Source organism: Halichoerus grypus, chromosome 7, assembly GCF_964656455.1.
Source record: "Halichoerus grypus chromosome 7, mHalGry1.hap1.1, whole genome shotgun sequence".
Classification (NCBI taxonomy): domain Eukaryota; kingdom Metazoa; phylum Chordata; class Mammalia; order Carnivora; family Phocidae; genus Halichoerus; species Halichoerus grypus.
The window spans coordinates 30,742,458-30,768,166 of record NC_135718.1 but is presented as its reverse complement, the minus strand read 5'-3'; the positions used below and the strand labels follow the sequence as shown (position 1 = coordinate 30,768,166).

The 25,709-nt window shown below is 55.3% G+C and overlaps 1 protein-coding gene across 4 annotated transcripts in view; it reads right to left on the bottom strand.

The window, feature by feature from the left end:
* Nucleotides 1-25,709, bottom strand: part of SLIT1 (slit guidance ligand 1) — a 164,948-nt gene that overhangs the window by 35,313 nt on the left and 103,926 nt on the right. For all 4 annotated transcript variants that reach the window (XM_036111605.2, XM_036111606.2, XM_036111608.2 and 1 more), the window contains exons 5-18: nucleotides 16,659-16,730; nucleotides 15,538-15,609; nucleotides 14,840-14,911; nucleotides 14,162-14,325; nucleotides 12,747-12,894; nucleotides 12,268-12,339; nucleotides 11,705-11,776; nucleotides 9,486-9,557; nucleotides 8,588-8,731; nucleotides 3,927-4,090; nucleotides 3,192-3,215; nucleotides 2,911-3,055; nucleotides 2,232-2,306; nucleotides 1,918-2,061 (exon numbers count right to left, since the gene is read on the bottom strand). In XM_036111605.2, coding sequence (XP_035967498.2) covers nucleotides 1,918-2,061; nucleotides 2,232-2,306; nucleotides 2,911-3,055; nucleotides 3,192-3,215; nucleotides 3,927-4,090; nucleotides 8,588-8,731; nucleotides 9,486-9,557; nucleotides 11,705-11,776; nucleotides 12,268-12,339; nucleotides 12,747-12,894; nucleotides 14,162-14,325; nucleotides 14,840-14,911; nucleotides 15,538-15,609; nucleotides 16,659-16,730 — 1,440 coding nt within the window. The remainder of the gene's footprint in view (nucleotides 1-1,917; nucleotides 2,062-2,231; nucleotides 2,307-2,910; nucleotides 3,056-3,191; nucleotides 3,216-3,926; nucleotides 4,091-8,587; nucleotides 8,732-9,485; nucleotides 9,558-11,704; nucleotides 11,777-12,267; nucleotides 12,340-12,746; nucleotides 12,895-14,161; nucleotides 14,326-14,839; nucleotides 14,912-15,537; nucleotides 15,610-16,658; nucleotides 16,731-25,709) is intronic.

Sequence of the window (25,709 nt, the reverse complement as noted above, 5' to 3'; positions counted from 1 at the left end):
TGGCTTATGAACGTTGATTAAAAATGTTTAAACTCACTAGTCATCAAGGACATGTAAGCATATTGAATCTTTGCTTGACAAATTACTAAGAATATAATAATATATAATAATAATGCCCAGGGTCGGTGTGAGTGAATGGGCACTTTCACACTTGGGCCGGAGGAGAGTGACTCGGAAGTGAGAGGCACCAAAGGCCCCAAAAGGGCCCTTCATGCTTTCTTCCAGCCAGGCTTTTTTAGGGATTTATCAAAAGGGAAAAATCCTGGATGGGCACAGAATTTCATGATAAAGATATCAATGACAGTATTGCTTATAACAAAAACTAAAATAGCCCAAATTTCCAATAATTATGTAATACCTAGTCCTTCAAAATAATGTTGTAAAAGAAACTTTAATGATACGTACAGGTGCTCGCGTCGTGTTTAAGGACAAAGCAGGTCACTAAATAAAATGGATCTAGGGTGCCATTCAGAAATACCGACATGTAAGCACCCCGTGTGCAGGTGCGCATGCGCGTGCGAATGCCGACGCACATGTGCGTGCGAATGCCGACGCACATGTGCGTGCGAATGCCGACGCACATGTGCGTGCGAATGCCGACGCACATGTGCGTGCGAATGCCGACGCACATGTGCGTGCGAATGCCGACGCACATGTGCGTGCGAATGCCGACGCACATGTGGAAGCACAAGACTGGAAAGGTGGCAGCTGCCCACAAGAGCAGCGGTCGTTTGCATGTGGTGGGGGGCTTCTGGCCGTTCTCCTGGCCCTGCCCCAGCAGCCGCCCCGCCCCTCTCCTCCGTCCCCCTCCAAGCCTCCCTCGCAGGGAACCCAAGGGCTGAAGAGCCCACGACACCCTCGTTCAAGGAGTACCTGGCCAGGCTAAGGACGAACGGGGCAGCCCTGTACGCACAGCCTGGGGAAACAGCCACACTAGATTCACACGTGACAAAAGCAAGTGGCAAAACACAGCACAAAGAGAATCCCCTTTTTGTAAAACAAACAGATAAACACAAAAACCCCCGGGGAATGCCCTCATATATTCCTCTCCTTTACACGAATCCCATGACATGTGCTCGGAAAGCAGATCGATAGCCCTACCCCAGGGCTGGGATTGAAACCCAGCCAGGTGCCGTCGGGAGCCGCGCTGCCCTACGGGGCAGCCGTCAGCCACGTGTAGCTGTTGATAATTACGATGAAATGAAATTCAGAGTTCTGTGTCTTGGTGGCGCTAGCCACGCGTCAAGAACTGCAGAGCCACACGTGGCCACTGACTAGACAGTGCGGACACGGGACACTTCTGTCACTGCAGGAAGTCCAACCGGACAGCACGGTCTACTGCACACTCTAAGGGTCTGCATGCTCATCGGAAGAGCTAGTGCTGCCTGGGTGGAGAGACGGGGCTCCCTGCAGCGTTTCTGGAGGGATGGAGGACCCCAGGATCCTACTGAGTCCTGATGTCTGGTGAGCTCTGGCCGGGCTCTGGGTCACAGGATCCTAGAATCCCAGAGATGACGGGCCATCCCTGCTCCCTGTCTGCGCCGGCTGAGGTCACCTCGGCAATGTCGCCACCTTGGGGCCTCCCAGCCCCCCTGCCTGCATCCGTGCTGGCCACGCCTGAACTCAACGCATGTGGGTGCTCTTGCAGCCTGATCAGAGGGCAGTGAGAGGGGAACCTCCAAAAGGGCCCACCTCCACTCACCCCTTCACCAGGCATCGACCCCACCCCCAGGGAACCACAGTTAGCAACATCTGATCACCTGCCCCACCGCAGTCAGGGTCCCTGGCTGTCCCTTGCCTCCTGCAAGCTGGAGTTAGGGGGGAGGGGGGACTCCCATCCTCTCAGTGCAGACGCCCACGGCCTGGCCTGGGTTTGCCTGTGGCAGTCCGGCCCTGCTCCCTGGCCCGCACACTCACAGGGTCCTCAAGCTGTCCAGGCCTCGGAACATGCCGCTCCGGATGGACTCCAGCTGGTTGGCAGTCAGGTGCAGCTCGCTCACAGAGGCTGCGCCCTCGAAGGCCCCATCTTCGATTTCCGACACCTTGTTGTTGCTCAGATTGCTGGACGGGAGGCGGCAGAAGGATGATGCAGCTGAGGACCCCCCTCCCCGCTGCCGACTTCCTGCACGGGAGCCCTGCCTCCCCCTGGGAGCTCCCACACACCCAGGATCTGCCTTCTCCCTCCCCCGCTACAGTCCTGCCTGCAACCTCCCCGCCAGTGGGTAACTCACATCTTCTTCAGATGAGTGAGTTTTTTAAATATCCCAGTGGCCTCCAGGATGGAAATCTCATTGTTGTTTAATCGTCTGTAAAAGGCAATGAAGAGAACTTACACATTCATAAATGACAGACATGAGACTATCTTCCAAATTGAGACTATTTGGGACTCAAACAAAGGGGTTCCCAGAAGAATTTATCTGGCAAGGCAAACTGATCCTATTTCAAAGGAAGGATGGATGGGGCTGCTGGGGGGTGAATGGGGATATTTTTAACCTTAAAAATGCCACAAAAATGTACATACACAGATGACAGGTATGTGTAGCTATTCGTGCACACACATACACATGTGCACAGATTTATATTTTTAAAGAAAGAAAACAGCTAAAGGATGGCTTAAGATCCAACTCAATCTGATAGGATCACATCCCCTGGAAGAAGGCAAAAGCATGACTGAGAAAAGCTACCCTGGTTCTGGCTGCCAACCTGCCCCACGGGCCAGAGAGGATCCGTAGGCTGTGATTGGAAGCAGAGGGGCTGCGGGGGTGGGGGGGTGCGGGGAGCCACTTCCTGCTACGCTGGGGTCTCCCGTGCTCCCCAACAGAGCTGGACCAGAGGGAAACCCAGAGTGGATCCAGGAGGGTTAGTGAGGCGGGGGCAGGTGAGGGCTGCGGAGAGGCAGGGGGCCCTCACAGCTCGGCCGTGGACTGGGGGATGCGCTCGGGGATCTTGGTGAGCTTCAGGCTGGAGCACTCCGCCAGGCTGGCCTCACAGCGGCACTTGGGCGGACAGACGGCGTCGCTGTTGCACTCGCTGTTCAGCTGGTAGTCCTCCGTGCCTTCAGGGACAGGCGGGAGCGGGAGGCTGAGGGGCCAGGGCAGGGCTTTCCCGGCCCCCTCAGCCTGCTGCCCCTGCCCACCCACTGCCGCTGCCCCCACCCCCCAGGCTGGCCTCAGTGCCCCCCACTCTCCTACCTGGAATGAAGTACTGCTCTTTGGCTGGGGAGAGAAGCAGAAACACCATGAAGCTGCAATCGTCTAGGACTTGCAGGAAGAGCCCAGGCCCCAACCGCACTGCCCAGGTGAAGGCACCCCAGGAACAACACTGGGGTCCCAAATCCGGGCCCCAGAGCCCACCTGCCCAGCCCCCAGGTGGAGAAGGCCTTGCTACAGAGCACAGATGTTCCCTGGCCAGGCTGAGGCTGGGGGCCGTACCACCCCCAGTTGAACTTCTCGGGGAACGCCGAAATACAGGACGCTCATGGGCAATGGCCCAAGATGGGGGATGGGGCAGAGAGGCATCAGATCCCTGACCAGGATCCAGGCTCAGAGGCTGACTCACACTGTCCCCAGCCAGTTTCTGCTGCCCCAGAGCCTGGAGGAGGCAGTTCTCTCACTGAGGCTTCCTGATTCCGAAAGGAGTAGCATGAAAGCAAATTGTCCTGGGAGCAGAGGAACCTGGGTCCTTGACCAGGCAGGCCTCCCTAAGGGACCTTCAGCCAGCCCTAGTCTTCCCTAAGCCTCCATACAGTGCAGAGTGGGGCTGGTCAACCACTCAGATCCCAGGCTTCAGGTTGGGAACTATGCCCACTCGAGGGCCTAGAGTGGCCTAGGAGACGCGGTTGGAGCCATGAGGAAAACATCACCGGTCTCTGAGCTGACTGAAGACAGCAGGCAGGTGGACAGACAGGTGGGCGAGCGGGCAGCTACCTGAGCAGCGGAACTTCTTGCTCTTGATCTGCCCGATGCGCTTGTTGGCGAGGCGCCGGGGGCTGGCGCAGCGGGCCCCGCTCGTCTCGATGGGGTTGGTGCGCAGGAAGTCCGCCAGCCACTTGAGGTTACAGTCACAGATGAAAGGGTTCTGTGCCAGATGCCTGTCCAGAGCGGGCAGAGTGGGGATCAGAGACAGGGCTGCAAACCCGTGCTGACCTCTGCCTGGATGGGGCCTCGCTTCTCGCTGGTGGCTTGAAACGCACCACCTTGGGCCACTGCCTGGGTACGCCCACCAACTACAGAGAAGTCTGGCCAGAACATGGTAGTAGGGAAGGATCTCCACAGGCTCCGGAGCTCCCAGCTGTCCCTGCTGCACTCCCCCCTGCAAGTCCATCTACTCACCTGCACCCACCCCCCGAGACATTTCACAAACACAAGTGGAGGCAAGAGTGACCTGGAGAGACCGGCCAGACCACCCAGCCTTCCACGGGTGAGGGGACAGAAGAGGTATTAGAGCCCAGGACTGTTGGTGCCCAGAGGCCTTTGTCATGGGTGGTCCCCTCCCTGTGGCCTCGGGCAATAGCAGCTTCTCTCCATGGGCTTTGTCAGGAAGGGGATGGGACCAGCGGTGGCAAGGCTGGTCCTGCAGCTGGGGTGGGCATGTCTCAAAGTGCCCACTGCGGCCCCTCACTTACGGGAATCTCCATTCCCACCCCAGGCCATGAGGGCTGCCTCCCCCCATCCCACACCCCTGACCATTTCACACCCTGTCTTTGGACACAAGGGAAACTCAGAAAACATGGCTCAACAGTTACTTATGGGGAAATCACGTGTATTCTCTTGCCAGGCTGCCTGTGTGACCAGCAGGATAAATGTGGGGAGGGGACAGCTGGCAGGCGAGGCTGACTGTAGGAACCTGGGTTGCTCTCAGCGACCACGTGGGTGGCTTTCCCATTCGTGGGCCCTCCCCTCCCCAACAGGCTCATACCAGCCACATCTGAACCACCCCAGCAGCCAGCTTGCTGGCCTGTGTCTTGGCCATCATAGCATTGGGCATGCCCTGCTTTCTAAACTGAGACAGCCAGAGAATATTCCAGCACCTGTGCCTGAGAGCTAATGCTTCTGCATGGAAGGACAGGGAGACAGAGCAGGGGCCAGCTCGGAGGACTAGCCATGGATGGCCACTTCTCCATCTAATGCCACCAGTTCAGGCCATCTACTTACTGGCCTCAGCCCAGAGCCCTGATGGGGCGCCAGGGCCATGCAAACAGAGGCATGAGCCCTGCCCAGGGTCTGTACCCAGCTCAGCTCTGACCCTGGCCACGCTCTCCTATTGGTCACCTCCTGGGCTCTGCCTCCTGCTTGGGCTACTTGGTTGGAGCCTTCTCTGCCCAGATGTCCCTGCCACTCCCCTGGGCCATGTCCTCGCTTTCCTTGCCTGAGTCCTGGCTCCTGTCAGCATCGCCAGGTGGGCCACCCCCGCTTCTGCATCTGGTTGGACATTTGTCTCCCCATTTAAACTGTCTGTTTGCACGGAAAAGACGTGTTTGCTGAAGCCCCGTGGCAGATTCCGTCGATGACTGAAAAATGCATTAGGATTCGGGGCCTGCTCTGGGATCCGCCCGGTAACCCAGCTGCATCTAGACGCCCATGCCTCACTGCCTGGCCTCTGCCCGAACTAATTGCTTCCCTTTATCACAATCTCGGTAGAGAACTCTGTTTAAAATCAATCCAATTATGTTGTTCAGGCATGTATTAAAATGTTCAATGGGTGTGGGGTAGAATATATCCTTTTTAAGAACAGGTTATTTGTGTCAAAGCCAATTTATAAAAACTTGAACCACCCACAGAGACAAATGGCTTAAGAATTTGACACAAATTGGAATTCTTAACAATCGCAAAGAGCAGAGAGCTAAGAAGGGAAAATGCTCAGGAAGAAGAAAGAGAATACCTGCTTGGGAAAATATCATCATGTTAAAGGCACACCCAGAAATGAGCTGCATGTGGGGCCAGGCCCTTTCCTCCATGAACATTTGTGAGAGTAGAAGGCAGAAGGGAAGACTTTATTCTCAGTGTCCTTCCTGAAATATGCATTAATAAGTCACAGCTAGAAACCTTTTGGGGCAGACGCTCAACATCATTAGTCAAATTAAATCCACAATGAGACACCACTTCACACCCACTACAGTGGCTATAATCAAAAAGACAAGTGATACCAAGTATGGGCAAGGACGTAGACAAACTGGAACCCTTATAATACGCTGCTGGGGGGGATGTAAAATGGGATTTACCACCACTTTGGAAAACTGACAATTTCTTAAAAAATTAAACGTAAATTTCCTATGTGACCCAGAAAGCCCAAGAGAAATGAAGACATTTGTCCACATAAAGATTTGTAAGCAAATATTCACAGCAGCTTTACTCATAATGATCCTAAAGTGGAAATCCAATGTCCATCCACTAGGAAGGATAAACACAATGTGGTTGATCCACTCAATGGGAAATCACTTGGCCATAAAAAGGAACCAAGTCCTGATACACACTACAATGTGAATGGACCTCAAAAACATGAAAAATCAGTCACAAAAGATATATCATGATGATTCCACTTTTTTTTTAAGAGAGAGAGAGCAAGCAGGAGTGGGAGGGGAGGGGCAGAGGGAGAGAGAGAATCTTAAGCAGGCTCCACACCCAGTGCAGAACCCAACTCGGGGCTGGATCTCAGGACCCTGAGATCATGACCTGAGCCGAAATCAAGAGTCAGATGTTTACCCGACTGAGCCACCCAGGCGCCCTATGATGATTCCATTTTTATGAATTGTTCAGAAAAAGCAACCTATAGAGACAGAAATTAGATTAGTGGTCGCCTGGAAATCAGCTAGAAATCGGGACTGACTGTAAAAGGACATAAGGGATTTTGGGGAGGTGACAGAAACGTTCTAAAATGTGATCGTGATGATCGTGGTGATCGTAGAAAACTGTAAATATAGGAAAAATCATGGAGTTGTACACTTAGAACAGGTGGGTTTTATGGTATATGTTATACCTCATTAAAGCTGTTTTTAAAAAAAAAACTTTGAAAAATCTCTTGGAGCAAGGAAAATGGCAGCAAAGTCAGGAGTGGGGCACAGATACTCGGCCACAGATCTCAGAGCTACCGACGGACAGATCAAGCAGGATGTGGGTTGTTTAAATCTGCTCAGGCCTGACCCGTGACTCAGTCAAGGCGTTTAATCCTCCAAACCTATATTGAGAATATCTGATTATTCCTGGGTCTGTGTTTCTTTTATTCTCGTTCCAAACTCTACTCTGGTTGTTAATATATAATAATCGCTTATGAAAGTCCGGTTCTGCTCTCCCGCCTTAAATAATGAGGTCTATTCTTATGAAAAAAAAGCACAATTGAGGGGAAAGCTAACTAACTTCTCAGGGATGGTGAAGAGATACCCGAGACCAAATCACTGCTCTACGAGATGTTGTGTGACCTTGAGTGAGTCCCATGATCTCCTGCCTCAGTTTCCTCATCAGTGAAGTCGGGACGGTAGACCGTACGTCCACCGGCCATTGTGAGTGTTCAGGAAGATAACACACGGAACGAGCCGCGGCCTGGCCCTGGGTCAGGGCTCGACGAACAGCAACGACTGCTGTTGTTCTCAGTGTCCCGCTATTTCTGTCTCACCTGCAGGAAGAATTCCTGGTCCGACGTTCTGTCCCAGCTCTGTGCCCCACTAGTGCCTGCCGACAGTGGCCAGGGTCTCAGGCCTGGTGTCCGGCGGGCAGAAGCGCTCTCTGAGATCCAGCCAAAGACAGAGGCCACCCCCAGGAAGGGCAATCCATGTGATATGTTCACTCTCCGTCCACCCGGAGACAAGCTTCTCACATGAGACCCTCAGTCCTGGTCCCTATACCCCAGGCTTTCCTGTGTGTGGGTCCCCAGCCTCGAAATCTCCTTTGTGCATTTCTCTCGGACATCCCGTCAGCTGCGTAAAATCCTCCACCTTGCCCGTGTCTCCCTGTAACTTCTGATTTCACATACTTGGCAAGATTTCCCTGTCGCGCTCCATCTTCCTCTCCCTGCCTGTAAGTAAGTTAATTAGCAGGAGGGGGCTGCAGGTAGGTGTGTGGGCTTTAACAAGTTGTCTTCGTGCCTAACGTGTCCTTGCCGATCTGCAGGGTCCCCAGGGAGCAGGAGTTGAGCCTTTTATTTGACCTGTTTCACACCTGGCTGCCCCCCCGCAATGCGGATATTATCTGATGGAGAGCACTGTCCAGCAGATAAACAATGGCCATAATGAAATTAATAATAAATGCCCATGGAGCATGCATTTCAGAAGCACTTACAATGAACTCAGCTCTGTGTAAACGTCCCCTTTTATCTCCTAACAACCTTACAAGAAAATAGTATCCTCTTTTTATAAATGAGTGAACTGAGGCCCAGAGAAGCTGATTAACTTGACCAGAGTCACACAGTCAATAAGAGGCACAGCAGGGAGTTGAACCCAGGACTATCCAACCCCAAGTCTGTGCTCTTTCCTCTATAAGAGGCCACTCCTGGAGCAAAAAGCACAGGGCAAGACAGCTGCCTGTCCCCGGAGCCTGTCACTTCTCCCTAGGTCCTCCTGCTGGGACTGAGGGGAGGAGGGCAAGAGGGCACTCACAGGGTCTGGATGGCCCGCAGGGAGGTGAAGGTGCCCTTGGCGAGGCTCTGGATCTTGTTGTCATACAGGGAGAGAAGTGAGAGGTTCTGCAGATCCTGGAAGGCATCGGGCCGGACACAGTTGATCTTGTTGGCGTTCAAGAGCCTGTGGGCAGACCAGGGCTGGGTGGTGAGGGGAGAGGTGCAGAATCGGCCGCGTCAACATGCCCTGGGCACCTCCCTGGCACCAAGCGTGCATTGTCTCGGGGAGAAGTGCACAGGAGCTGGCGCGGCGAGTCCGGCCCTCTGGCTGTCCACTGCATGCAGGAAGCCGAGACCTCCGACTGCCCTCTCTGTGCAAGGGACCGTCCTGCTCCACCGGCTCCTCTCGCTCTCAAGGACCTGCTACAAGTGCTCACAGGGTTCTTGGGAAGCAGAGAGCACAGTGGTCAGGCCACCTCCCAAAGGCATTTTGGAGGCTCCCCTCCTTTCCAGAGTCTGCCGGGTTGCCAGGCACCTGAGATGGAGCGTTTGGGTTCTGCGCCCCTTGGATCCTGGGAGAGCACCCCTGCCTGAGCTCTCATGCTTCAGGGAGGCTGAGCTGGGTCCAAGTGTCCCCCCGTAGGAGACAACTCTGTCCCCAGCCACCCTGACCGCCTCGGGAACACAGGCTGCAACTCGGGAGCCTCTCAGCTCAAGCGTCCCGCGATCTGCTCTGAACCTGACCCCCCTCCCTCCCTCCCTGGCCTCAAAATAACCCCAGGGTCCCTCGCAGCACCCCCAGCTCTGCCATTGTCCAAGCTCCTTGCCTCATTGAGTCCTGTACCCCAAAGAGGCTGGCAAGGCTAGTCTGAGGGGCCAGAGGAATACCAGCCCCCTCCCTGGGCGCCACCCAAGGACACCTGCAGATGGGTCCTTACAGGAGCTGTAGGGTGTACAAGCCTCCAAACACACCCCGGGGGAGGTCTGTGATCTTGTTCCCATACAGGACCCTGGAGACAAAAGGCAGCAGAAAGAGAAAGTAAGAGGAGAGCCTACCAGGTGGGAACCGACTTTGCAAGTCGCACCCACACAATGGCACCCCCTCTAAACCATTCACAGAGCACAGCACAGTGGTGTAGGTTTGTTGTAACAAGCTACCAGCAGGTGGCAGTAACGTGTGTTAAGACAGGGTCCTCCGTTTGTAGTTTGCAATGGGCTAGAGGCAGCCGTGATCCCCACTACTGCAGAGCAGGCCCCCAATACCTGCTCTCTGCCTCATGCGTGGAACCCACGGAAGCCTGCAAAGGGGCCCTCTCTTTGGGGAACTTCATAGGAAATTAAGCTGGCCCCGGATGTAAAATGAGACTGTTCAAAGAGGAGAAAATCCCACGGGTAGGATAATTAACATATTTTCAGAGAATTACAAGAAAAAAACATGAATGCCAAACGGCATGCACGGAATGAGCCCTGACGTCAAGCAACAGATAACACACCAGAAAGAAACAGATCAAAGTTTAGCTGTGCGGAGGTCTAGGCGGTGGGGGTACAAGTGGGTTTCTTCACCTTAGTTCCCTCTGCGTTGGGCAGGAATTCCATGTATGATTAGGGAAGAAGCAAAGGTTCCAAAAAGCCATGCAGGAATGGGTTCAGGCAGAGGGAGAAGTATCAACAGGGCTTGGGGACAGGGTATACTCCATTCCCAATATTGCAAGCAGCCCCCACAAGCCACCCCGGAAACAACTCAGCCTGTGTAAAAACAGTATGTACTTCAAGATCCTTTCTGGAGGAGGGCATGGCAGAAGCAAAGGCTCTGCAGTGGGATCCAGGTTAGCTCATGCGAATTCAGTGTGGTTTGAATAGAGGAAACAAATGGAATAATAGCTTGGATTTTACCCAGTGAGCACCAGGAAGCCTCTGAGACAGGATCAGATTTGCATTTGGAAAGATCAGAGTGGAGGGGGCAGGGGCTGAAGCAGGGACACCAGGTCAGGCTCTGCCAGGGTGGACACTGTCAGCGAGGTCTATTAGCATGACATCAGCACAAAAGTTCCCTATAGTGGGGAGATGGCTTTGACTAGGTATCCATGAGCAATAGGAACCCACTTAAATGGGCTATTGTCATGTACCAATTTAGAAAGAGTTTCATTCACTTTTCAAATGAAGAGCCCTGCATTTTGGCAGGCCACCTCCAGAATCTGATCTCCTCAGCCAATGACAGAGACTCATCACCGGGCTGTCAGGTACAGCTGTGCAGGTTGTACACTGCACAACTTAAGGGGTGCCATTCACAATTGGTCCCACCCACTACCTCACACTCCACTCCAAGAGAAGAGGGTGCACACAGAGGCACTGAGCTGGCAGCCTCCTACACTCCCCAAGGGGGAGTTCCATCCTATTTCACTTCCCAGGCCCCTAATCTATGCAAGGCATGTGTTCAGTGCTGCCAATGATAAGCAAAAACACTCTTCAGAGCAACAAATGGCCCCTACCAATGGGGGCTCACCCAACTACAGGATGCCCTGAGTGCACTCTGTATAGACAGGTGCTGTGGGACCTCAGACAGTGAGGGGCTTGGTGAACCTGGGGGTGCAAGCAAGGGCTCTGGGAAAGAGAGAGATGAAGTAACATTTCCAAGATGAATGTTTGATGCCGCATAGCATTTTGTAGATTAATGGACCACCCCCCCCCCATAAACCCTCCAGGGAAGGGAAATGGGGAGAGGGGGAGGAAAATGCTTTTTTCTCATCCCCCACCACAACTTGCGAGCACACCTGAGATGAACGGCACAAGGTGTGGCAGATGTCACAACTGGAGCTGGGAGTGGCTGCCCTTATAAGTGAGCTGGGGAAGGTTTGGGAGCTTAGAATGCAGGGGCCCCAGGAGGGAGGCGGGGCCAACATGAAGGTGGGGCCAACATGAAGGCTGGGCCAAGTCAGGTGACTGCAGCCAAGAATGCTGGGAAAATCCCCTTCGGGGCAGGAAGAGCATCAGAGTTGTCAGGGGCAACAGCTCGGTCTGGATTCCCTCCACCCCCTCCTGGCTGCAGAGTGTCCGCCAGTGAGGAAGCGGGAGCTGGGCACGGCCTCCCCCTCCGGAGGGGCCCTGGCACAGGGGTGGGGGCACCCTGGACCCTGGCAGACTTGGCATGGCTACTCACAGCGAGTTCAGGGAGCGGAGGCCCTGGAAGGCGTCGGGCGCGATCTCTGCGATCTGGTTGTTGCTCAGGTCTCTACAAGGTGAGCAGGAGGGAAGCCTGCTGAATCCCCCGGCAGCTACAGAGCCCTGCTTGGCCCCTCCTCCCAGATGCCACAGGAGGGCAGGCATTTCTAGAAAACTGAGGGGCCAGTTCTCCCATCCCCCTGAAAAGGCCCCGGCCATGTTTCCCTGTGCAGCCTGAGGCTCGTGCTCAGGCCGGCAGTCCAGCCTTGGTCCGTTCTTGAGGAAGCCTTACCCCGCAGCTCAGCTGTCCCCTACACCCCCCTCTCCCGTCCGCAATTGCTCCCAGGAGTGCCCCGACCGAGATGGAGGATGACAGTCAGCTCTGGTCACGTGCCAGACTCGGGCTCAACACCGCACGTGGGCCTCACGCTAACTGTGAGGAGGTCACACCGCCGCCAGCCACACGTCACAGATAAACCTGCCCCACGGCAGCGACATGCCTGTTCCAGGCCCTTCCCCCTGCCCCATGCTGACTCCCAGGAAGCGGCGGGAGACACTCACATCCTCCGCAGCTTTCTGTAGGGAGAGAAGGCTCCTGGGGGGATGGACTTGATCCCATTGAGCTCCAGGCGGCTGCAGAGAGAGAACACAGAAGCAGCCGGGTCCTGACTGCTGCCGCCCAAACCAGGCCCTCTGCCCCTGCTCCCAGCCTCCGTCTGGAGTAGGTAGGCTGGCACCGGCACAGGAAGGGAGCTGTGGTATTTGAGCCCCATCACCCCAGATTTTTGTGGCCGAAAGGAGCCCACAAATCAGGCTACTACTAAGAAACCAACTCCAGCAGACTCACCCCGCTGGGCTGGACAAAAGGACCACAGAGGGACACCCCCTCCCAACTCTCTAGAACTGCCCAGCTTTGGGTAGAGGGCTCAGGCCAGCCGAGGCCAGCCGTCCCTCCTCCATTTGCACGGAGGGGCCTCGGGCGAGCCCTTCACGGGACCACCAGAGCCTGGCCCGGCCCAAGGGCCCTGGCCCGTACTCACATCTCTGTCATGGTGTCAGGCAGGTTGGCAGGGATGGCCGTGAGGCCTTTGCCACGACAGTCCACAATGCCACTGCTGCAGGTGCACATGGCGGGGCAGGAGCCGGAGGAGAGGGTGCAGGAAGGCACTCGGCCCGCCTCCCCTTGGCCTGAGGAAACAGTGGGCTGTGACCTGGGGTGTCCCAAGCTAGCACCTCCCACCCCAGATAGAGCATCACGGGTGGGGACAGGGTATATAGTATTTCTCTGAATACAGATGAACCAGAGGAGACCACCGAGGACTACCACGTAACTCTGTGGGCGCCCAGCACATAGCACGTGCTTGATAGATACTTGCTGAACTTGAATCTGAACCTAACCCGGCTGCATGAGAGTGTGATTCACACACTAGGAAATCCTGGCCTAAATTCTAAAGCTCCAGGTTCTAGTCCATGTCACTCAACACTTTTGAGCCTGAATCTCCTCATTGGTCACCAGAGAATGACAAGGACTATGTTTATCGGGTACTCACTCTGGGCCACATGCTGTGGGAAGGGTTATACATGCAGTATTTCATTTAACCTATGAGGGGTGTGATGTTCTTGTGGCCATTTTACAGGTGAGAAAACTGAGTCCTTGATATTATTTAATTTGTGGAAAATCACACAGCTAATAGGTGGTAAAACCAGGATAAAGTGTAGTGGCCGATATAAATTTTTTAAATTGAAGAAGAACATACAGGTGCACCGTCTTAAGTGTATAGCTGGCTAAAGTTCTACTCGTGGGTACACCCACAGAACCGTCCCCAGACATAGAACATTTCTGTCACCCAAGAGGGCTCCCTCATGCCCCTTCTCCGAGGCAGCCGCTATTCTGAGATCTATCACCAAAGATTTGTTCTGCTGATTTGTGGACTTCACATAAATGAAATCAGACAGCAGGTCCTCTTGTGTCTGGCTTCTTCCGCTCAGTACAAAAGCTTTGAGATTCACCCACACTGTTGTGTACATCAGCAGCTTGCTCTCTGTCACTGCCGAGCAGTATTCTACTGTATGGACAGATCATAATTAGTTTATCCATTCCCCTGCTGGTGGACTCTTGGGCTGTCTCCAACCCTGGGCTACTATGAAAAAAACCTGTCTTGAATATTCTCAGACATGGTTTTTTCCGAGGGGTGAGAACAGGAGATCATAGATGGGGCAGGAGGGGGACGTGGGAGGGGACAGGAGGTGACGGGTGAGGACCGGAGATGTGGGCGGTCCAGGAGGTGGTGGATAAGGACAGGAGGTGATGGGCGAAGAGAGAAGGTCACGGGTGGGCCAGATGTTAGTGCATGGTGACAGGAGGTCATGGGAGGGAACAAGATGCAGGGGTGGGGCGGGGGGAGCAGAAGGCAGGTGATGGGCAGTCTAGAGCCCCGGCAGGGCCTGCACCCACCTGAGCAGCTGAACTCACTCTTCTGGACCTCGGCCACATTGAGGCCACGCAGGCTGGCGGGGCCCGAGCACTGGGTGAAGAGCCCGATGGTTGGCCTCTGCCTGAGCCACTGTGAGAGCCAGGCCAGGTGACAGTCGCAGAACAGGTGATTGGAGTGCAGGCGGCTGCGGGGGGAGAGGGCAGCTCACAACCCACCCACCTGGGCCCCCAGCCCCAGCGCAATAGTGGGAACCCCCCCTACCAGAGAGCGGGCCAAGCCTCCGGTGCTCCACGCAGCCCCAGAGTCGGAGCTCAGGACACTCCTGGCGGCCGCCCCCCGCCCTCCCAGCTCGCGCGGGGCAGCCACTGGCCGGAGTGTGACCAGCAAATGATTCATGCCACTGAGCCCACACGGACCCGCTGCCCCAAAGCCCATCACTCATTTTTAAACACAAAAACAAATCACTTGTTTTCCGAGGAAAAATCAAATATAAATGACATTCAATATCCTTCCATTTTGGGTCACTTCCCTCCCCCCTTGGACTCCGACACCACCACCCTGAGTGGATGACCACTGAGAATGCAAAGAAGAAGGAGCTCTTTCTCCCACCCATGGACGCCTTCAGCTCCTTCCCCACCACCCCCGGCGCCAGGCCCCACTTGGCCACTGGGCCCCTGGCTGCCCCTGGGCCGACTCACAAGGTCCGCAGCTTGGGCATGTGGTTGAAGCTGGACACGGGGATGGTGGTGATGTTGTTGTTGTTCAGGGTCCTGGTCAGGGGAAACCAGAGTCACAGGGCGTCTGTGCAGTAGGCAGTTACACTGGAAGGTGGGCACGGGGCTTCTCTCTGACACGCACTCAGACTCTCACACCCAGATCCACGGTCCCCCTTCCAGGGGAGCCGGGACTGGGCTGGATCCTGGAGAATACGCCCACTGAAGAGCAGGAGACAGAGCTACCCTCAGGGAAACCCCTGAGCTGGGACGGAGGTGATAAGGCAGGTGCCCCAGACTGGGACAGGGAGGTAGAGCAAGAGGACCCGTGGGCTTGAGCTGGTTGGGAAGTAAGCGCGGGGTTTCACAGAGGGAGATGGGGAGGCATTCCCGCCTCATGTGTCAGAAAGTCCTGGAAGCCACGGATACTGCCCTGGGCTTCATCGTGCGCAGGGTAAGCCTGGGTCAGGCGCTGCAGGCACGACCCCACGAGCAGGTGTCCCCCCACCCTAGGTGGCGAGTCCAGGAGAGCAGAGAGCATGGCCTCTGCCCTGGGCCTAGCGCCGCGTCCCAGGGGGGCTCCCGCCTCCTGTGCTGCTCCCAGCCTGACCCCGGCTGCCTGGGCCGAGCTCCCACGTTCCCAGTCTCTCCAGCCTCTGATGCCCTTCCCATGCTCCACTTACAGCACCTCCAGCCCCCGCAGAGCCCGGAAGGCCCCTTCCTCGATGCAGCTGATCTGGTTCTTGTCCAGCTGTCTGTGAAGCAAAAGAAAGTTGTGCAGAAAGCAATGTTGCCTAGAGCAGCGGCATCCAGATGTTTTGATCAAGCGCTCCATTAGTTTAAAACAAAGAGGCCTGGCCCCAATCTTCTGTTCAGTATATACGTGTCGATCCAAATAGCAAATACTAACAAAAGCTTATGTTCTTTCTTATTTCGTTAAAACAATAAATATAAATAAAAGTTATATTCTATTCCTCCACCTAACTTTGCATATCCTCCGGGGAGCGGGCACCTGCCCCCTCACTTTGGAGACCAGCTGGAGGGTGCTGGCAACTGGAAGACGAAACAGCCTCTCCCAAGGGCAGCGGCAGCGAGAGCTCACACACAGATTTCACCCCGAGGGCCCAGTGAGACTGACTAGCTGTGGCAACCTGGAATGCTGCTTTTGGAATAAACTGAAGCTGTGACTGGGGTCCCTTGGGAAAGAAGGCAGTGCCCAATTGTCTACTACAGACTTGGGGTCAGGGAGTGACAGGCATGCCGGGCATTTGTCATTCCTGCCGCAGTCTGAGTTCAGGGAGGTGACAAGCCTGGACCAGAATAAATGTGAATAATAGAAAGAAACCATTACATTTAAATAGCACTTGACAAAGCATATTTATTTCCATGTCTCATTTGAACTTCAGAACAAGCCTGATGGTCCCATTTTACAGAATATACCGAAGCTCAGTGAAGTTAACTGACTTGCGGCCACTTCCACAGGATGTACCTGGAAGAGAAGACTCACACCCAGCTCTCTCAATCTACTGAAGGGCAAGAGCATGCAGACTGGGCCATTTAAATGGACCATGAACCTCACCTAAGCACCCACAATTCATGACACTCCCTTCTACCCAGTCCCCAAAGGCCGCCTGTTTCCTTCGACCCCAGACTGTTCCAGAAGACCACGCTGGCCCCAGCCATCTCAGAGCCCATACCAGCTCCTTGGCTGCCTGGGCCACGGGGCTCGGGGAGATGCACAGGGATACTGCAAGGGGTGGCCCTCCAGCCCCTGCACCCTTCTCCCTCCCAGGCCTGGACTCACAAATTTTTGAGGTCTGCAGCTCCACGAAAAGCTTTTCTGGGGATGGCCTGGATTGTATTCTCACTCAGGTCCCTGAGAGGATAAAGCCAGAGGGAGAAAAACACTGATCAGAAGAGATTTCTCCAGAGCGCCCCGATGAGTAAGGGAGGTCGGGATGGCCAGATGGTGCTCCAGCAGCCGGGAGAGTGCCTGGCACCCAAAGTCCTGCTCAGTGAGCATCTGTTGAAGGAATGAAGGAAGGAATGAATGATGGAGCTGGAGAGAGGTACCCTGCCCTGGAGGGGGCTTTGTCCCCAACCACCTCCCCTCTCTACGCAGAGGGGGTTGCAGCCGGAGGGACGAGCCTGGGGCAGCAGTGACCGATTCTGCCAGACCCCAACCCTGCCCACAGACCTCCAGAGGTCAGCTCCGCCCCCAGGGCATCATCCAGGGCTGCAAAGGAACAAGCAAAGGAGGGGCTTCTCGATGAGCCCACAGCCACCCTGGGACCTGTGCTAAGTTCACCCAAGACTCACTCTGTTTTACTGATAAGGAATAAGCTTATGTTCTTTATAAGGGCTCAGGAGGAAGGTGCCACTGGTAACCCGGCCGGTATGTGGCACAATCAGGTCACGAAATCCAGGCTGGGTCTGACTCCAGATCCCGTGCTCTCAGGCCTGCCGTCAGCAGAGCCACCTCCAAGAGCCTCGCCCACACCGGAGGCTGCCCCATGCAGCCTGTTTCTCATGCTGGCCGGGGTCCACAGGGCTGCATCGCTGCCCTGCAGCCTGGATGGCAGGGGTCACCGACGACGTCACCGTCTCCCCATTATTAATATCCTGATGTGAGGGAGGAGGAGTTGCAGGGACACTGCAAATCCCTGGCCTCTGCAAGCCCCAGACCAGCTTCTGGACACATCCTCTGGCTCCACTGGCATATAGGGCCTCAGGCACCTGCCCACCAGCCTCCCCCTTCCTCTCTCAGAATCCTTACTACAGACTTTTACAAATGCCCCATCTGGGGCAGCTTTTCCTTGCCACAGTGGTGGCATCAACTGCCACCATGTTCCAAGAGTGTCCCCGAGGCCAGCACTGCCTAGCACGTCACGTATGTGAACTCACTTGACCCTGGCACTAACCATGGGGCAAACACTATTACTGTCCCCCTCTACCGAAGGGTAAGAGGGAGGCTCAGACCAAGTCAAGGGAACACAGCTGGTGAGCGGTGGCTCCAGAATCCGAGCCGGACAGTGAAGGTCCCAGAGCTACCCCTTTGCATGGCAGCCCTAGGAGCAGGAACTAGAAGTAGGAGGAGGGATGTCTTCCCCTATTCTGCACAGGAGGGAACCGAGCTCCAAGAAGTGAAGCAATCTGCCCAAGGTTAAAGCAAGATGGGGACCCAGGTGAGCCCTATATCAGATGTGCCCTCAGGGTCCTTAACCTGGACAGCCAGGGGCTGACTGTCCTGACGTGGGATCCAATGCTGGGCAGTTCCACAGACCCCCAGCTCCTTCTGGGCCAGGCCCACAGGGCTTTGACCTTGTCCTTCCTTTCAGCCTGTCACCCGACAGGCCTTCGGGTCCACTGCCAGCCCCAAGAACATGGCCCACAGGGCCCCCCAGCACACAGTCCCTCGGAGCCCCCACCCCGCGCCACCTGCCACGCTAGCACCCCCACTCCGCACTGCCTGCCGAGCTGCTTTCCCCTTTCTCTGCGATTCCCAGCAGCCCCTCCATCTTGAGAGGACAGGAGAGCACTTGAGCCTTTACTTATCTGCTAATCCTGTTGTCACCTCTTCCTTGCCTGGAGAGAGCACCTTGGTGGCTCTGTCCCCTGCCCAGCTTCCGTCATGCAGGTAATTGCCGCCGTGAAGGTACACCCCATACTGGCCTGGCCCTACCGTCCCCCTGGTCTATGACCTTGATCTCTCCCCCTTCTTAAGTAGACCCTGGCACTGGGCAGGTCGGACAGGCAAACCGCTGACTTGGGAGAAGGCTGTGCGGGCCACACAGGTAAGCCAGAGACGCCGGCTGGCAGGGGCTGGGGGCGGCTCCTGGGGGTTCTCTCCTCACGCTCTCTGCGAGAAGCCAGCCACCGTGTCACTCTGGAGAGACCCGCACGGAGAGAACCGGCTTCCAGCAATGTCCGTCAGGCACCAAGGAAACAGATTCCCCGGCCCCCGTCAAGCTCCCGGACTCTGTGTTGACGTGCCCCCCGAATTCAGACACGGAAATCCTGATGCCCAGTGTGACAGTGTTGGGAAGCGGGGCCTCGGGGAGTGCGTAGTCCTGAAGGTGGAGCCCCCTGAGAACGAGAGGTCTGAGATGCGAGGACACAGCGATGAGCCAGAAGTGGGGCCTCCCCAAACACCAGTCAGCCGGCACCATGACCCTGGACCCAACCTCCAGAATGGTGAGGAACAAATATTATTTGTTTATAAACTACTCAATTTATGGTATTTCTGTTACAGTAGCCAGAACTGACTAACGCAGCCCCAGCCAACGTCTTGACTGCAATCTCATTCAAGACCACCCAGCCACCTTCCAGAAACTGGGAGACAATACATGTTTGTTGTTCTTTTCAGCCACTGTGTTTCAGGGTTCAACAGTCAATGACTAAAACAGGGCTGCTTTTGGGGAATGGGCTAAGAGAGAGGCTTGGAGGCCATGCTAGAGAGCGTGCTCTGACTCTGAAGGGACGAGGGCCCCTGAGAGCCTCTGAGGAAGGCAGGGTCATGCTCAGATTTGACATGAATGAGCTGAAATATGTTCACGATGTGGCCCCATCGCTTTGCACTTTGGGCCTGTTTCCTCGTTTGTCAAATGCACAGTCTGAACTAGATGACCTCCTCCTCTCCCCCCGCCCCAACACTGTCCCACCACACACTGACTACTCCCAGACACGGCAAGCCACACTGCTCCAACACAGCAAGCTTGGGTCCTGGGGTATCTGAGATCCCAGGGGGAGGTGAGGGACGGGGAGCCCGTCACTGACAGCACACTTTCTGAGAAAGGCAGGATAAGAGAAGACAGACACAGCCATCCGCCTTTTCCTCCCCACAGGGAACCAGGGAGAACAAAGCATGGATGGTGAGGGCAAGACAAGGGTAAGGAGGGGCAGGGGCCTGGAGACTTCTACAGAGTCAGGAAGAAACAGAGGGTGCACAGGAGGTGGGGACCTCCAGTGGGACAGTCATCTCGGCCCCAGCTGGCAATCTACCCTTCAGCTAAGCCTGGGAGGGAACTCTGGGCCGGCCACTCACATCCATTATTCTGTTTAATCCCCACCACCACCCTGCAAGGAAGGTTTTTTATTTGTATCGATTAGTTTATTGATTTAAGCCAACCTTGTTCCAGAAAGGCTTTAAGGTGGCTTATAGGGATTTACAAAATAGCAAGAGAGCAAGAGTGAAAAGTGGGGCACAGAGAAGAAAAATCAATAGCAGATACCAAGAACAAGGCACAATGTCACCCACACACCTGCCAGGTCCAGGGCAGAGCATGGGCTCTGGGTTTTCTGAGAGCTGATGGAAAAGGGGGGCAGTGGTCCCTTAACAGCATCCCCAATATACATATAATTTCAAAAGGACCTGTTCGTCAGGAGAATAGCTGTTTGGGGTACTAAGATGAGACAAGAATTCTCCAGGGATCCTTATAAAAAATGAGAGTGTGGCCTAATCAATAATACTAGACCCTTATAATAAATGGGTTTCAAGTGTCTGGTTCTTATAATAGTATTGCATCAAAGTGCAATGCAGGAAGTGCAATTCTATAAGGACTCACACCAGGAGCTAAGTGGGGAAGGAAGGGGCAGAAATAGTCCGCGCAAAGGCAGGAGGCGTAATAGAGCCTGGCACTACCCGGGAGTAGCTAGGTTTGCCTGGAGCAGAAAGTGCCGGGAGTGTGTCTGCAGGAAAAAGCCTTCGCAGGCCAGAGAAGGTGACCGGTTACACCAGAGAGGCAATTGATCTGATGGCCTTTAGACATTGCTCAGGAGCACCAAAGCTTACAGAGGAAAGATGCTGCCCCCAGGGCAGGCAGGAGAGGCGACACCGAGAGCCCATCCAGGACGTGAGGGTCCAGGGGTGGGTGTGGAGCCACCCGGGGCCAGCCCACAGGAGCGAGCCACTCACACGGGTAAAATGAGGCAAGGAAAGGGAACTTAAGACCCTGGAAGAGGCCAGCTCTAGACCAGAGGAAAGGGTGGGCCTCGGAAGCCTGAGGAAAAGGCAGTATGCCCGCGGTACAAGAGGTGCTGGAAAGAGCTTGAACTCTGCGACGAGAGGATCCGGGTTCGAAGCCTGCTGCTAGCATTTATCAGCCAGGCCCCCGGAAGGTATGCACCTGAGCGCTTCGATGTCCCTGATTATAAAATGGAGATAAAAATACCTACCACACGGGTCTAGAGAAGATGAGTTCTTGTGTTTGAGCTTCTGTCCTAGGACCTCCATGGCAATATTTAAGAGAGCAGGCTTCTGTCCCTCCTCAAACACAGCGGGCCAGTCCCTTTCCTAAGGGTCGGATTGTTGTCTCCAGTACGCTCACTAGGGGGCACCAGAAGCCTGCCCTGGGCTCCGAGGCCTCCGCCACCGCACAGACCCAAACAAAGCTATTCTCATTTTTTTGCCCCAGTTGACTTCCTATCTGGTCAACAATTGTCTTGTCTTTCCCAAACCTCTTTGAAGTAATGTTTCTCACCTCCATTTTCCCCAGGCTGGCATGCAATACTAAAAGGCACCACCTACATCTTGCAATTCTGCTCTTTCCTCATCCCTTGGTGGCCCTGTCACAGGCCCTGAAGGGAGCATGGCCTAGGGTCAGGCGGGCAGAATGAGATACACTGAGACGGGGAGGGTGCTGGAGCTGGAGAGATAAACCCAAAGTGGGAGCCGTTGGTGGCCTGACCCTGGCCAGGGGAAAGCAGAGGGTGCAGAGCCATGGGGCAGATGGGGGTGCAGAAGGAAGTCCCAGGCAGGACAGTGAAAGACAGACTGGAGAGCAAGGACGCAGCAGCCAGACAAGGGACAGACTGGGGAGATAAATACAGGTGTAGGGCCAGATTCTAAGGGTGAGGATGAGGTCTTGGACTTTGACAAGCTCCCAGGGGATACGGATGCTGCTGGTCCAGAAAGCACACACTGAGAGGCTAGGGTGGAGAGGAGAAAGCCCACAGCAGAGTTTCATAATAGAGGTGGGTTCAATAAGCCCTGGCTTGCCCACTTAAATTATGTGGTCTTGGGCAAGTCACTTAAACTCTCTGGCCTCAGTGTTCTCATCTGCAAAATGGGGTGGGGGTGAGAAGTGGAACCCACTTTGCAGGATCTGATATGACAGGTGCTGTGGGTTCTCAACCCTGCCTATTACTCCACTTATGCTGTCATTCCTTCAATTCTTCAAATCCCTCCTGCCACAGGACCTTTGCACTTGCTATTCCCTCTGCTAGAATATTCTTCCTCTACTCTTCACACAGTAAACTCCTATCCATCCTTCACATCTCAGTCTACAGACACTTCCCCTGAATGCTCCCTTGGCTTCAGACTCCTAAGACCCCATGTTTTTCCTTCTTAGCATAATCCAGGTTTATAATGAAATATTAGTGTACTGAGTGTAATTAATACTGATTTTTGGTTAATATCCATCTCCCACTCCAGACCATCATCTCTCTCTTTCTTTTTGGCCCCAGACCATACTCTCTTAAGAGTAGTCTCTTGTGTTCCCCATAGTATCCCTGGACCTAGCACATTGCGGGGTCTCAGTAATTTTTAACTGAACTGAACTAATGTGGATGCACATCGTTCTTGTGCGCTCATCCCTCTGCATTTTTCTGACCAAAACAAGGAGGGAGGACAGGCGGTGCAACTGAGAGGGGAAGCCAGGGGCTTGGGGCTGGACAGGCTGGCTTTGTATCATCATCTTTGTAAGAGACCAAGCCTCCTCACTCGGGCACTGGGTATACTTAACCTCCTCTGCCTAACGCGGCAGCAGAGGACCCAGCGGGAGCTCTGAAAGGGAAGGGAGGTGCTGGAGAAGCACCTGTTGCTCTTGTTTTGTCATCAACCCTGCCTTTCCCTTCACGCATCCTCATGGAACCTTAGTAACTGAACCCCCTTGGGTAGTTCTGAGGTGGTGCGAGCAACATGAGCAGGGAGGTTTGGGCAGCATTGGACGAAGGTGATTCTCCTGGGGCCCCACAAGATAGAGAGGGAGCTGAAGCCCCGAAGAGTCTACGGCAGGGGGTGGGGGGCTCCAGTTAAGAGTTCTGAGGCCAAGATCCTCATGTCTGAACCCCACCACCCAAGATCAAGAGCCCTGAGAGGCGAGCTGCTGCCAATTGCAGCACCCCCTTGGTCTGGAAACACCCCCAGAGACCCCAGCCTGGCCCCTTTCTATGAAGAGAAGGGCGCAGCCAGGCCCACACCCTGACTTGGGCACTATCCCAGGGGACCCCTCCTCCTGCACACTCCGCCAATCCTGCCAGCTTCTGCCAGGGCTGGGGAAAGCAGGGCCTGGGAAGCCGAGGTCGGGACCCCATGTTCTTGCTGCTAATCCCCCTTCACGCTCTAACCAGATTGGGCCCTGCTGGCAGGGTGGCCTCTGAGGGGATCAGCAGGGAGCCCAGCCGGGGACTGCTGGGCACCAGCCAAGGACAGACTCGGCCCTGGGTTCCCGCCGCCAGCTTGTCAACCCCATTGCAGAGCTCAGGGCCCGCTCTGCCTCTCAAGCCACAAGGAAGTTCTGGGCAGCCTGGCCTATCCCCTTGCCCCTGTAGCCTGACTGGTGACCTGAAGCCCACCCAATAAGGAGCCTACTGGGGAGAGAACCAGGGCACCTCACCCAGGTCTTCCTTGTTGGGAGACTGTCAGGTAAGGACTCGGGCCCAGGAACAGACACAGCCGGCCATGGACCCATTGCAGGCACTCACAAGTTTCCTAACCCCTAGAGGCTCCGGCTGTAAAGTGGGAATCATCGTGGGCTTGGGGGCTTCACTGAGGCTGTGTGCAGGGCTCTCAGCAGGCCCAGTGCCATCAGCTGCCAAGGCTTGCACTTTAGAATTGTCCTTACGGGGCCCTGTGTGTGGGGGGGTGGTCAGGGTTGGAAAATCCAGGACTGGGAATCCAGAGACTGAGACTCGAGGCCAGTTCTGCCACCAGCCCACTTGGCGACCCGGGGGGAGACCTGCAGTTAGCTCCCAGCCCCTCAGTCTCCCCTTCTAAAAACACGGCCCTCCCAGTGAGGCCTGTGTGTGGCGGCCTGGCCAGCCTGGGGGGGCTGGGCTGGCTCCCACTGTTGCTGTTTGTGAGCCCCCCACCCCATCCCACCATGGGTGGCTCAGCACCCACGCCTCTGGCACCTGGGCCGGCAACAGTGGAGCCCCCTGGGAGTCTATTAGAAGTATGGACTCTCTGGCCCCACCTGCCGCATCAGATTCTGCATTTTAGCAAGCCGCCCAGGTGATTCATCCTCAGCTCGGGCTAAAGGAAAGGGGTTACAGTCCCTGCTCCCAGCCAGCATTTCAAAGCGAGGGGCAGAGACACCAGCTCCTATTTTGGGGGGTGGGTGACTTGGACGCGGCCTCCCTGCAGTGGCGGACGGAGCCAAGGGCAGAGGCCTCTGACCTGTCACCTGCGGCTTGCCCCTGCCCGCCTGCATGGGCAGAGAGGAGGCACTCGCGGGAGGGGGCAGAGCGCCTACCGCCCTGGCCCCACTGCCCTCCTTGCTCTCTTGGTGGGGGGGTTTGGGGCCGGGGGGCACTGCCTGGGGGCTTCGGTGAGAACCAGGCTGCGGTGGAAATCAGCACATGAGAGCCCCATGGGGTCAGGAGTCGCTGTTCCCAGAGACAGAGCCTCCAGGGCCCCTCAGCACCCCACTGCAGGGAGCACCGTCAGGGCAGAGGTTAACAGCGCCTCCGGGGTGTGATACTGGGTGCACACCCCCCTCTGAGGTGCTCCTGGGATCTGGCAGGACCACCCCTCCCTTGTCTCTGTCTGTCCTTCAAGCTTGCCCTCAAATTCTACCCCTCCCACCCAGAAGGGAAATTAATTCTGCAATTACCCCCTCTGTTGGCTCCCCCAAGCCCATGGGATGATATTCCGGTGCCCCAGATTTACCTGGTGGGTGGACTGCATGTGTGTGCCCCTGTCTCCAGGTGACCTTCAAGGTGGGTCTTTTAGAGGCATTTGGTGGGAAGGACCTGAACCATGCTGCCTCAGGCTCCGACCTCAAGGTAGAGAGCAGGGCTCTGTCCGCTCATCAATCTCAGGTACTCCCAGGAGAGGCAAACTGTTTCTCAGGGCTGATCTCAGTGTGAATGAATTTGTTTCATTGTCTCCAGAAGTCAAGTTTGGAAAGGAGGAAAGAGGACAGGGTAAAAGTGACCAGGGAGTAATGCCAAAGGGGCACCCTGGTGGGGTGAAGGCAGAACTAGTTTCCTCTGGCCTCAGCCAAGTGCCCCCTGCTGTTGTCAGAACAGAGGAAAGACAAAGGGAGCTGCCTTTGCCTCCTGCTCCGAGCCTGACTGCCCTCCTAAGTGGCCAGTTCCCCTTGCTAATCCTTGTGTGCCCTCCTGACCCCCTTTCCTCTGCTCTCCCAATCAGCAGAATCAAGCCAGCAAATGGCAAGGCCAACAGACCCCGGCGTCAGGGGGTGGGGGGGGAGCGGGGGCGGGGGGAGCTCAGCGATGCTGAGGAGCTGGCCAGGCAGGAGCCAGTCTGGGAGGAGAGCTAGGCAACCTGGGTTCAAATGTAAGCCTCTTTGTGCCTCAGTTTCCTCATCTGTAACATAAGCTTGTAAGAATAGTAAATAAACAAAAGCATGTGAAACTATCCAGAGGAGTGTCGCGCACAGTAGGTGACAATCAATGGTACCACGGGCAAGGCTTCAAACTACCCCTGGGAATTATTGCTGGGCGATCCCTTCTCCTTCCCCGCTCTCCCCCTCCTAAGCTGGGGGTTTTTATTTAAGATTTTATTTATGTATTTATTTATTTATTTAAGAGCGAGAGCACACACACACAGGCACGTGCTCCTAAGGGAGAGGGGCAGAGAGGGAGGGAGAGGGAAAGGGAGAGAATCTTA